Genomic DNA, 12,787 nt, shown 5'->3' with positions numbered 1-12,787 from the left:
TGACTGTAGTGGTCATGTGACCACATCGAGAAATGATTTGAAGATGCCGGTGTTGTACTGGGTATACAAAGTTAAAAATCACCCAACACCAGGTTATAGTCCAACAGGTTTATTTGGAAGCACAAGCTTTTGGAGTGCAGCTCCTTCATCAGGTGGTAGTCAACCACCTGATGAAGGGGCAGTGCTTTGAAAGCTAGTGCTTCCAAACACCAGGTTGGACGATAACCTGGTGTTGTGATTTTTCACATTGAGGAAACCCACTTGTGTTCCGTGTGAAATAAATAAAGCCATCAGAAGACACCACCACCAGTCAGTGTTATGACTGTGGTGGGAGGATTGGGCAAATCCCATTGCTCCACAGATTGTGCCATTTGGATAAAAATGTGTTGATTCAGAAACCAAAATGGCTAATTTTTTTTAACTATTATTCCAAATAAAAATGATGTTTAGGCTTCTTTAGTAAACACAATCTGTTTATTATAAACAAGCCTTTATTCTTAAAGCAAGTGGCAAACGCTGGTTAAAATCTAAACTTTGATTTGGTATTTAAATTATAACCTCCTCATCTTCACAACATAAAAAGGCACGTCTCTGTAGTGAAAATGCATTTTTAAAATAAGTGCAAGGGAAGGCAATGACCCCAGTTGTCTGAGAATCTGGAAAGTAAAGATATAAAGTGATGGCTTCTCTCATCCATTAGATTTCCTGGCAATGAAATCAAATTGTAGACAGCTGCTGACTGTAATCAGAAGTGTAGTTCTACACAGACCTGCATCGAATCTTGAGAACATAGTCACTGTCCAACTTTACTGGTTTCATTAGATAGTCAGAAACACTGAAAAGGTTTAGAAACTTTATCAGGTTTTCAATAACTTCTACTGATGAGAGATTTCAGGATATTTACTTGCAACATCTGGAATGTCTTTGATATTGGTTTCTGGATCTGAAAAACACTATAAGTCCAGAGAAGATTACTTGGCAAATGTTAGCATTGGATTTACATGGTCTTTTCAAAATCAGCCTTTCCAGTACTGGAAACAATAAACCACATCTTGCCATCTTGAAAGCTTTGGATGGCTATATTCTGCAAAGTCTCGTTTTTCTGTAAACAGAAAGTGACTTAAAGTATACATTAACATTAAACTGTTGACCTCACTCCTTGATGAAACCTTGTTTAAATGTACAAATTGTTCCAATCTTTGCAATTTTTCCACAAAATTCTTCAATATAAATATTTGCATCTTCTGTTTAATTCAGTTGTGTATGATTTCATGCATAGGGTTGCTAGCCAGTTTACCAGTTCAGAAAGATGATAGACCTAGAGTGTGCACTATATACAAGCTTTATTTCAAAAGCACATTCCAAGCAGCAGATCTGAGAGAAGGAAAAATAAATTTGAGTATTGTTGAAAAAAGACATTTTGCTGAAGCTTTTCATTTTGTACTCTTAATTTGCAATAAATATCAGTGTGAAGGAAAAAAGTGTTAATATGTTGTGAGAGGAGAATACTGGCAGGTTCACAAGGACCCTGGTTGAAGGTGGTATTGCCATGGAGAATGCACCAGTTAGATAATGACTGACAATGAAATGCTAAGCTTTATTTCAATTTTAGATGGGTTGACTCTCATTGTGGCATTGCCTTGAGAAACAAACCAGAGTGTGTCATGTATGTTGCTGTGTTGAAATAGGTGCACTATCAGCCAACCCTTTTACAGGGGAACATGTTCCCAACTTTTTGAGTTGATCATAATGACAGAAGTTTTGTTAGGTTCTTTTCCTGAGGTTTCTCACACGAGATGCAATTCACACACACTAACTTCTGCAAACAGGTAAAGTTTATTAAAGCCAGTACAAGTCAGGTGATCCCTCCTTTGACCCTCCTCGCAGGCGTGCAAAGTGGAGACAAAGGAAATACATTCCCTTTATTCAGGTCAGTTGGTAATGCTTCCAGGTACTTTGGCCACTCCCCATGTTACCCAGGTACAATGGTTGGATGAGGTCTCCCTCTGAGATAATGTAAATGTAAATGCCCTAATTCTGGGGAATCGTTTTGCAAATGATTTCCTGACTCAGTGATTCCCCAAGACAATGTAGATGTGATATGTCCTAGCTTCAGGGCATGGCTATGAAAGCATTTCTGAATGGAAGGGACTAAAAGAGTGTTCAATTTGATAATAGCAGGGCAGTAGTAGTAAATGACTGGCCAAATGAATTGAGAATCATCCACATTCCTGCACAAATGTCGTCCCCAACCTCTTCCAGAATGTTCAGCTGGAGAAAGACAATACAGTTTAACCCAATAACATTGCATTAATGTTCAGAGAGATAGTACAATTTAATTTTTTAACATTACCATTTGTCATACCTGGAACCACTCTTGCAAATCTCCATGATCCCCTTCGATGTATGTACATCCCTTCAAAAGTGCGGCACCCAGACCTCCAGCTGAACCAGGGTTCCATGCGGCTTCAGTGTAATCTCCCTTTTCCTGCTCTCCATCCCTTCGCTGACAAAACCCAGGATGCTACTTACCTTAGTAACCATGCTATTTATTTTCATTCCACTTCAAATAACCCATGCATGCACGCCCCTGTTTTTATCTGTTTCCTGATATTTCAGGTATTATTTAAGTCTTCCAGGATGTAGTTCAATGTTACAAACAGAACAGCAACAAAGAAAATAATTCTGTAAATATTATACTGAATCTTCTTAAAATTAGTCATTCTTTTTGATGACCTATAGCACGGGAAGCTTATTGTGACAAACATTTGTCAGTGATAGATTTTGACGTGCTTTTCTTTTCCTAAACTTCAATGCTTGTTAATTAATATATTAACTTTGGGTAATTGATTTTGTTAATTTCTTGATGGTCTGCAGAAACTTCCCTCTGTTCTCAATCTACAAGACCTTGAAGAATATAGAGATAAACTGAAACAACAGCAAGCTGCTGTAAGTACTTTTTTTGTTACTAATTAATAATAGAAATCAAAATGCTAGTGCGGCCTCACTTGGAATTTTGTGTGCGGGTCTGATCGCCCCACTATAGGAAGGATGTGGAAGCATTGGAACAGGTGCAGAGGAGATTTACCAGAATATTGTCTGGTCTGGAGGGATGGTCTTATGAGGGAAGGCCAGGAGACTTGGGTCTATTCTCATTGGAAAGAAGGCGGCTAAAAGGGGATTTAACAGAGACATACAAGATGATAGGATTAGATAGGGTAGACAGTGAAAGTCTTTTTCCAAGGATGATGACGTCAGCTTGTATGAGGAGGCATAACTACAAATTGAGGGGTGATAGATTTAAGACAGATGTCAGAGGCAGCTTTTTTACTCAGAGTGGTAAGGGTGTGGAATGTCCTACCTGACAATGTAGTTAACTCAACCACATTAGGGAGATTTAAACAATCCTTGGAGAAGCACATGGATGATGATGGGACAGTGGAGGGAGATGGGCTTAGATTAGTTCACAGGTCGGCGCAACATTGAGGGCCAAAGGGCCTGTTCTGTGCTGTACTGTTCTATGTTCTATTAGGATGGGTAGGTAATTTACATGAACTAAGCATCATCTTGATTTGTGATGTGTCTTCTCTCTGGTGTTGTGTTCTATCAAAATGAAAGTCTGGAAGCCCTGTGGTTGCTGTTTAAAACTATTCCTGCTTGGCTATACTTAACTCAATTGAATCAGTCTAGTGTTTAGCATTCCTTGTTGGCATGACTAATTTTCATGTGCTGCATATTATTGAGCCAGAGAGGTCTTTATTACTTTCTGATTTGAATTTCTTTATTTATAGGAACTTAGTGCTGAGACTTTGGTAGACAGATATAGAAATTACACGTATAAAGGCAAAATTTGGGGGTTGCTGGAAATCTAGAAGAAATGCTGAGAATGTAAGAGAAACTCAACAAATCTGGCAGCATCAGTGGAGCGAGAAACAGAGTTAACATTTAGAGTCAGATATAACTCTACATTTCTAAAGAAGAGTCGTACCAAACTCAAAATGTTAACTCTGTCTCTTTCTCTCCAATGAAGCTATATGGTTTATTGGTGACCACCTTGTTTTCAAAGTCGTAAGCTAAATTTTAAAGTATTTTACTTGCACAATTTAAGAATTAGGTATATAAACAAAAGTTGTTCACTGACCAGTGGAAGACTGTTAAAACTTGTTCTGTGTTCTGTGCAATACTTCAACTCAGACAATATTTCACCAACATGGATGTGTGTTGAAAAACAATCAAAATGGCGGATAGACACAGCATGTTGGCCAGCCTGTCTGAGGAGAAAAGACAGGTTTTGATGTCTTTTTCAAAAGATGGTGTAAATTTTGTTTAAAAAAAAGTCTTTTTTTGACAGAAATGAGAAAAGAACTGTTTAAATGCTGAAGATTGCTGCATGTTTTGAAAACAGGGACCTTAATACTCATTGCAAGCATTATTTACGCAGTTGCTTGTTAACCAGGATGTATTTGAAGTGTAGTTTCTGGATGAGCTAGAGCTAAAAGGTTGTGTACAAATGAAGCTTTGGTTGGTCTGTGGACTAATGGCCCGTTATCAATGACAAGAGCTTTTTGCCCATCGATATCAGTGATTGGTTCTGATGTAGCTGAACAGTTTGTGGCTGGGCACAAAAACTCCTCTCGCGCCCTCCTCCTCCCTCTGTTTTTTGCGGTCCTAATTTGATGCCAGGTGGTCTGTCTGGTTTCATTTCTTTGAACTTTTGTAGCATTTGATATGGCTGAATGGCTTGGACATTTCAGAGAGCAGTTGAGAGTTAACCACAATACAGTGGGTCTAGAGTCCCATGTATGCCAGACCAGGATAGAAAGGCAGTTTTTGTTCTTCGAAGAACATCAATGAACTGGATGGGTTTTTCTGGCAATTGGCAATGGTTTTATGGTCATCGGTAATTCCAGATGTTTCTTTCAGATATAATTCTAGACGTTCTACCACATTCCACCAGTGCTGTAGAGAAAGTCGAGGCTATAAATTATGGTCTGGAGTTATCTGTAAGATTTCTTCAGATAAGAGGGTTCCTGTTCTCTGGAACATTCTGCAATATTCCTGAATCTTGTGTTGAACTGAGTTGGCACTATGCAGGTTAGAATGAAAGGACAAGAACAAGTTCCAAGGTCAGGGGAGTCAGCATCATGTGTGTGGAGAGAAAGCAGGTGCTCAGCAAATGGATAACCCTAATTCATAGGTGAAGTCTGGAAAGCATCCTTATAACATGTCATGCATTTTTAAATGTTAGAATAAACCAACTGCATTTCCAAGGTGGTGAATACTTAATTTCATAAACATCCTGCATGATTTAAATAAAACCCGAAAGATCAATGGATGCTATAAATAAAAGACAAAAATAGAAATTGTTGGAAAAACAGCAGGTCTGGCAACATATGTGAAGAGAAATCAGAGTTAATGTTTCGGGTCAGGTGACCCTTCCTCCAAACACTGACAGAGGATTCTGCGAAAGGGCCTCTTAACCTGAAATGTTAACTCTGATTTTTCTTCACATATGCTGCCAGATTTGCTGAGTTTTTTCCAGAAATTTCTACTTTTGTCCTGTTTGACCTGTTTTGGGTTAGCGTTTGTATCTGGAACTTCCCCGGTATTTATACACATGGTTTGCATGAAAACTGGAGTGGTATGAATTTATTTCCATGTGAAATATCAGTAAGATACAGTTGCAAAAAAAAATCTTGCCTGAATCTTCCCTTTATCATCTTTTTAATGTAAGTAGTACAGTTTCGTGCATAGACCAACAGGTCTGTTGACACTTCTTTCTAATTAAAGCTGTGTCTCCAACCAGCATGAGCAGAAATTAGGTCTCACAATATTGTAGCTTTCAGTTTCATTTCCCTAATAAAATCTATTAAGTAGGTTTTGGACTGGATTTTCTATTTCAAAACCTTCCAAGTTTGTTACAGTTAGGTCCAATAATTGGATATTTATGTGTAGTGGACTCAAATTGCATTGGAGCATGGAGGTTTACATTTTAGTAAATATTTTCATCAAAATTAAAAGTGAATAAGTTATGCAGTAGGAATTGTATTCATTAATTAGTCATTATGACGTCTCTATAGGCATGAGAACTCTTATTAAACTGAACGTTTGTATTTCTTCAAAGGTATCAAAGAAAGTAGCAGATTTAATCCTTGAAAAACAAGCTGCATACGTGAAGGTAAGGGACCACAGATAACTGGTAAATAATCACTTTTAATTAACCTAAATCTTGTTTGAGGTGGAAAAAAAACTTGTTCCACTCATGTAATTTGAACAGTAAAGTATTGAGACTATTTCCTCTGGATCTGGCACAATTTTATGGAGGATTTCAGAATTGAAGATATATTATGTGCTGAAATAGAAAATTTATTACAGGTACAGTATTGCATCAATTCACTTACATTCCAATTTAATAAATGGAATATGGGGAAACGTAGTTTATTGCTCAACCAGATGCATTGGAAGTATAAAGATACACATTCTTAAAAAGAGAATGACTAGTATTTTTGGACTGAACTTAACAACATATAACAGCTGGTTATTGAGCCTTGTTGGAAAATTTTGGGAATGGATCAAGAAATGAATGAAATCTGGAATACAAATTTAATGGTAATCTTATCATTGCAAAACCTAACTTTTTTATAATTTAAAATAAAATTCTCAACAGGTCAAGTAGCAAATGTGAATTGGGAAAGCAAAGTAAACATTTCAAAACAATAACCTTTCATCAAAGATTAGACTGGATTTATAAACAACTTGGTGATCTCAGCACAATAGTGAACTCCAGAGAACAGCTGGGTTTTCACTGTTCCAGTTCTTGAATGTTATCTTCTCATCCTACTGTGATAAAGTTGCACATGTGTTGATTGAAAGTGAGTTTTCTCTTAGTCAACTTTGGAGGATATTAACGCTGACTTATGTGAAATGGTTGTTTGGGAGAGTTGTGAAAACCCAGAACCATACCTGAATATGAGTCATGCCCTTATAAGATGGCCTGCAGTTCTGAAGAAGGGTCACTGGACTTGAAGTGTTAACTCTGATTTCTCTCCATAGATACTGCCAGACCTGCTGAACTTTTCCAGCAATTTCTGTTTTTGTTTCTGATGCCCTTAAGAGAGGTCACCAGGACATTTTCAGGTGGAAATCTATTTTCTAACTCTTGCTTTTTTCAAATTTTTTTTTCTTCCTGCCCATTCTTTGTTCCTCTTCTGAAGACACTGACTCTTTGAGATGTGGTACTATGGTTGTTCATTCCCTGATACTCCCCAAATGATTGTCAAAAAAGGTCCTTATTGTTTGTCATTTTCCCCACAAGTGGTTATTTTGCCAATGTTCACTGGCAACCCAGGTTGTTGTTCAGCTGTGTGGTAAGCGCAGGCTCTTGGTGACATTATTTGCATGTAAGTTTTAGGTTTCCATATGTATTAATGACACGTAGTTCTACTCCACCCACATGAACATATGTATTGAGAGCAGCAGTAGGCCACTTGGCTCCTCTAGCCTGCTTCAACATTCAATAAAATCATGACTTTGCTTGTTGGTAGGATTTTACCAAGACCAGATTTATTACTCAGCCCTTATTCCCCCACTAATGTCCTTTTAGGGAAGGAAATCTGTTGTTCTTTACTGTTCTGACCTTTGTGACTCCAAACTCTCAGCAGTACGGTTGACTGTTAATTGCCCTCTGAAATGGCCGAGTAAGCCAGTTAATTGTATCTCATGACAAAAAAAGCCCCCAAAGAGGGAGTAACCAGACAGGGAACTTGGCATGGGTCCAGATATTGGAAATGACAACAGTAAACCAAGTCCTTGCTAATATCTGAGGGGCTGGATCCAAAATTGAGAGAGCTGTTTCACAGAGCAGTCAACTAACTGTCTAACATTTATCTCTAAAATGTGACACATGAACAGGTCTATAGAGGTTCGGGTTAACTAAAAAGAAAGGAGGTGTCAAGCTGATGAAACTGCAAGACAAGGGGCTACTTGCTTGCCATACAGCAAATCATATACAGGGCTAAGTGATTTTACAAGCAACGGAAAAAAAAATTCTCATCACTGCCCTGAAAGGGTGATTGCTAGTTTTAAAACAACGTCCCCCTAGACTGACCCCAAAAGAGAACATCCTTTTGAAGTTCACCTTAAGAAAACTGTTCAGGGCATTATACAGTTCAGTCAAGTCACCACTGAATCTCCAAAGCTCAAGTAGAGTCGAGTCCAATCTGTCCACCTTATCCTCATAAGACAACCCATTTATTCGAGGTATCAATGTGGTGACCCTTGTCTGAACAGCCTCCAATGCATTGATAGGAGAAAGTGAGGACTGCAGATGCTGGAGATCAGAGCTGAAAAATGTGTTGCTGGAAAAGCGCAACAGGTCAGGCAGCATCCAAGGAGCAGGAGAATCGACGTTTTGGGCATAAGCCCTCCTTCCTGAAGAAGGGCTTTATGCCCGAAACATTGATTCTCCTGCTCCTTAGATGCTGCCTGACCTGCTGTGCTTTTCCAGCAACACATTTTTCAGCTCCAATGCATTGATAGCCTTCCTTTAAAAATGGAGACCAAAAATGCAAACTAACTTTGACATGTTGCCTCAACAAGACCCTGCATATCTAAAGTAAACAAGGAGGAGGCTGGAAGAATGCCGCAAGCCAGGCAGCGTTAGGAGGTTATTGCTCTCAAAATATAGGACAGCATCCCACCACCTTCCCTGCCCTATCTTCACACTGACTCCTGCACTGGAACATCTAAATCCCTCTGCATCTCAGAATTTTGCAATCAATACTCATTTAAGTAATACACTGCTTTGTTATTCATCCTGTCAAAGCAAACAATTCTTGGAGTTATCTGCAAATTTAACATGTATGCCTTTGCTCTCCTGGACCAAGTCATTTATGTAAATTGTGAAAAGGTGAGGCCCCAGTGCAGACCCCTGCGGCACTCCATTTGTCGCGTCTTTCCAATCAGACAAAGACTGATTTATAAATACCGTTTATTGCCAGCAAGCCAATTTTCTACTTATGTTAATCTGTTTACCCCTACACCATGAGATTTTCAGATCTGAGATGTGCAGTCCGGCCAGTGGTAATAGACTTTAAGCACTTCACTGGAAGAGGAGATTGCACAGGAACCACCACGCATAATGGTGTGGGAGGCAGCATATTATTGTTCAAGATGAGGTTGAAGACTTGCATCAGTCTTCAACCAGCAATAGTGAGTGGATGATTCTTCTTGGCTTCCTACAGAGGTTCAGCATTGCATCTGCCAATCTTCAGCTAATACACTTCACTCCATATCACAAATGGCAGAAACTGGAATCTGCGAAGCCTGCGTTCTGACAATATTTCATGAATTTCTTGAAAACATATGCTCCAAAATTTGGCACTCATCTCACAGTTGTTCTAGTACAGTTAGAACACTGGGATGTGCACAACAATATGGAAAGTTGCCCAGAAATGTCCTGGACACACAAAACAGGGCAAATCCAATCCAGGCAATTAGTACCCCGTCTGTTTACTCTTGATCTTCAGTAAAGTAATGAAAGATATAATCAATAGTACAGTCAAGCAGCAATTGCTTGGCAATAATTTGCTCACTGCTCAGTTTATGTTCTGCCAGGGCCACTTAGTTTCTGACTTTATTACAGCCTTTGTCTAAATATGGATACGAGTTAAACTTCAGAGGTGAGATGAGAGTGACATTCTTTACATCAGTGTGTGCCATCTTTGAGGTACTGCAAAAATTTACAGTTCCTGAGTTAGCACTTTCTAAACCAATGATCACCACCACTTGAACGAACAAGGGGAGCAATTATGTGCGAACAGCTCCACTTACGAGTTTTCTTCCAAGCCACGTGTAATCCTACTTTGGAATTATATTGCCATTCCTCCACTTTTTTGCTGGATTAAAATCCTGGAACTTCCTCTCTCTCAACACAGTGGGAATACCTGTATGAAATAGACTGCAGAGATTTAAGAAGACAGCTCCACCTTTTTAATGACAACCTGCGGTTATCAATAGTTCAGCTAATGAAGACCACATTGCCTGAATGATCTTTTCAAAAAAGTATCCAATCAGTAAATAAAGCGTATAGTTTTAATTAAAGTGCTCAAATTTATTGCACTGATAATTCTGTTCTTGTCAATCCTTACTGCACTTCAGCTTAATAAGAATACTACATTGTAGGATTTAATTTCTTGGAGTAAATAGATTTATTCTGCAGTGGAAAATAAATAAAAATAAAACCTTTCATTTGTAGCAGCTAAAATAACATGGGATGTTTTAGCCTCTCCTTCAGTTCAAGGCAAACAAAGTAGTTAAGCAGAGGAAGAAACCTTACTAATTCTGCCCAGCAGTAAGTCAAAGTGATGTGGTTACCATGAGGACAGGAACCCAGAACAAGTTTTATTGAATGAAATTTGCTTATTTTATTAAAGCACCAGTCCATGGAAGAGGTAGTTGGCCTCTCTGCTGCCTGACTTGACTGAGACCTTGGACTAAGTGAGTCTATTCTGGAGAGAAAGGTAGGAAAATTAGAGCAACAGAGAAGGTTGCTGTCTGACCACCACTGGGCAGGATGCTAATGTGAGCTCATCCTCTGCTTGAGATGGAACCTGTGGTGATTCAATAACTTTGGAAAATACTCATGTTTTCTATTTCAAGCTACTGATTTAACAAGAGACATGCATTTGAAGCTTTTTTTTTGTCTAATAGTCATCAGGAAAGAATTAGAAGCATTTCAAAGGGAGCAACAATTTATTTTATGTGGGAAAGGGATGCTGAGTCCTCTCAATATCACTCTATCTTCTCCCTCAGTCATTCAGTACCCTTTTCTCATAACAGTATAAATTCTTGTTCTCCTTGAGATTTGCTATTCCTGTACAGTACATCCAACTTCATGAGTGCAATCAAAGTTCAGGCATGGGAAAATTTGTCCTGGGGTGGTCAGGGGGAAGGAGTAATTGGATGTTGGAAATACATAGAATCTCTACAGTGTAAATAAAGGCCATTTGGCCTATCGGGTCTGTATTGACCCTCTGAAGAGCATCCCACTCTACCCTGTATTTACCGCAGTTTGTGGGTGGTACGGTGGCACAGTGGTTAGCACTGCTACCTCACAGCACCAGAGACCGGGGTTCAATTCCCGCCTCAGGCGACTGACTGTGTGGAGTTTGCACATTCTCCCCGGGTCTGCGTGGGTTTCCTCCGGGTGCTCTGGTTTCCTCCCACAGTCCAAAAATGTGCAGGTTAGGTGAATTGGCCAAGCTAAATTGCCTGTAGTGTTAGATGTAGGAGTAAATGTAGGGGAATGGGTATGCGTGGGTGCGCTTTGGCGGGTCGGTATGGACTTGTTGGGCCGAAGGGCCTGTTTCCACACTGTAAGTAATCTAAATCTAAGTAATCTTAACCTACCTAGCCTGCACATCCCTGAACACTGAGGGAATTCAGCAAGGCCAATCCACCTCATCAGCCCATCTTTGGCCTGTGGGAGGAAACCAGAGCACCTAGAAGAAACCGGTACAGATGCTGGGAGAAAATGCAAACTCCGCATCGGGATTAGTCCGAGGCTGAATTGAACGTGGGTCCGTGGTACTTTGAGGCAGCAATGCTAACCATTGTGCCACCATGCCGCCCAGTACAGGTCAGAGATTCATAGAAGATTGAGGGGAGCTATCGTATGTAGATGTTGGTTGTTAGGACTCAGTGAAGCAGTGAGAAGTTAGCCTATTGGTGGCTAGAACTTTGTACTGGTTCATATGAATAAAACCATTCTGTAAAGAGTACTATATGGTACATGAATGCAGCTTGCCTTTTTAACTCATGATGGAAAGTTGTTTTCTGTAGTGTACTATGTTATTTGCATACGCGTAATGTTTAATCAGTGATTTGAATTTGTTGTTCTAAGAGTCTTAATTTTTCAGTCAAAAAAACATGTGGAGTCACTTAAGTCAATCACCAAAATTTCTTGTTAAAATTTCCCGATGTTTATAAAGATCATTACTAGCTAATTAATTCAAAGTGCAAATGGCTGTAAAGTGAAAGTTGGGTAAATGTGCCCTGACTAACTTTGACCGTTTTGCAGTAACTGTTTTTAATTCGAGCACATGACACAGTGAGATAGGCAAAGGCAACAAGGTTTGGAAAGGTCCAACACAACTTTATTGAACATTTTATCAAGGGAAAAAAATGAATAAGCTCTATTGTTGTACTTGAATAGAGTTCCATTAATTTTTTTCACAGGAGTCTTCAGTAAACACGCTTTAATCTCTAAGTAAACAGTCTCAAATCTACACTAGCTATTTTCTTCTGACACTTACTTTCAAGGATTTGCTGCCCTCTATCCAAAGGTACCTACCACTCTATTTGAATTTTTTATCTGAAAGGGCTGGCAATACCTGTCCAGCAAGGCTGGGGCAGGCTAGGGATTTGCAGTCATTGATTTGGGCTTCCCCAAGCTTTGAGAGTTGGTTTTGGTGTTTAGATTGTCTCACTGTGGTGGTGTCTCTGGCCCTGGTCAGTCTGATGATGCTCCCCATGAGGCACCAGGAGCTGGAGATGCTGGGCTCTCTGGAGACATCATTTAAGAAAGTACAGAAGCAGGCGGAGCTAAGGCACCAGCTCTCTCTCCCTCTTCTTTCTCTCTCCCCCCCCCAAACTTCCATCCTTCTCTAAGATTCTATAACCTGTGTCCAATGCCAAAGAATCGGACATGTGCAGGAAGATCCAGTGACATGAACACTCTATATTTGGAAGCAGCAAAACATAGCTTTGAATCTTTAACTGTTAAGTG

At 39.5% G+C, this 12,787-nt stretch overlaps 1 protein-coding gene across 3 annotated transcripts in view; it reads left to right on the top strand.

Annotated features, from left to right (window-relative positions):
• The window catches only part of vps50 (VPS50 EARP/GARPII complex subunit), a 181,325-nt gene that overhangs the window by 35,227 nt on the left and 133,311 nt on the right, over positions 1–12,787 (top strand). Inside the window, exons 4-5 of one of the 3 annotated variants that reach the window (XM_072575489.1) lie at positions 2,878–2,949; positions 6,125–6,178. In XM_072575489.1, the coding sequence (XP_072431590.1) occupies positions 2,878–2,949; positions 6,125–6,178 (126 nt within the window). Of the gene's footprint in view, positions 1–2,877; positions 2,950–6,124; positions 6,179–11,587; positions 11,639–12,787 lie in introns of those variants that run through there. The other 2 variants (XM_072575492.1, XM_072575490.1) reach the window with 2 other exon arrangements.

Source organism: Chiloscyllium punctatum, chromosome 8 (assembly GCF_047496795.1).
Source record: "Chiloscyllium punctatum isolate Juve2018m chromosome 8, sChiPun1.3, whole genome shotgun sequence".
NCBI lineage: Eukaryota > Metazoa > Chordata > Chondrichthyes > Orectolobiformes > Hemiscylliidae > Chiloscyllium > Chiloscyllium punctatum.
The sequence above is the reverse complement of the archived record's forward strand: the minus strand, read 5'-3'. Positions and strand labels throughout refer to the sequence as shown.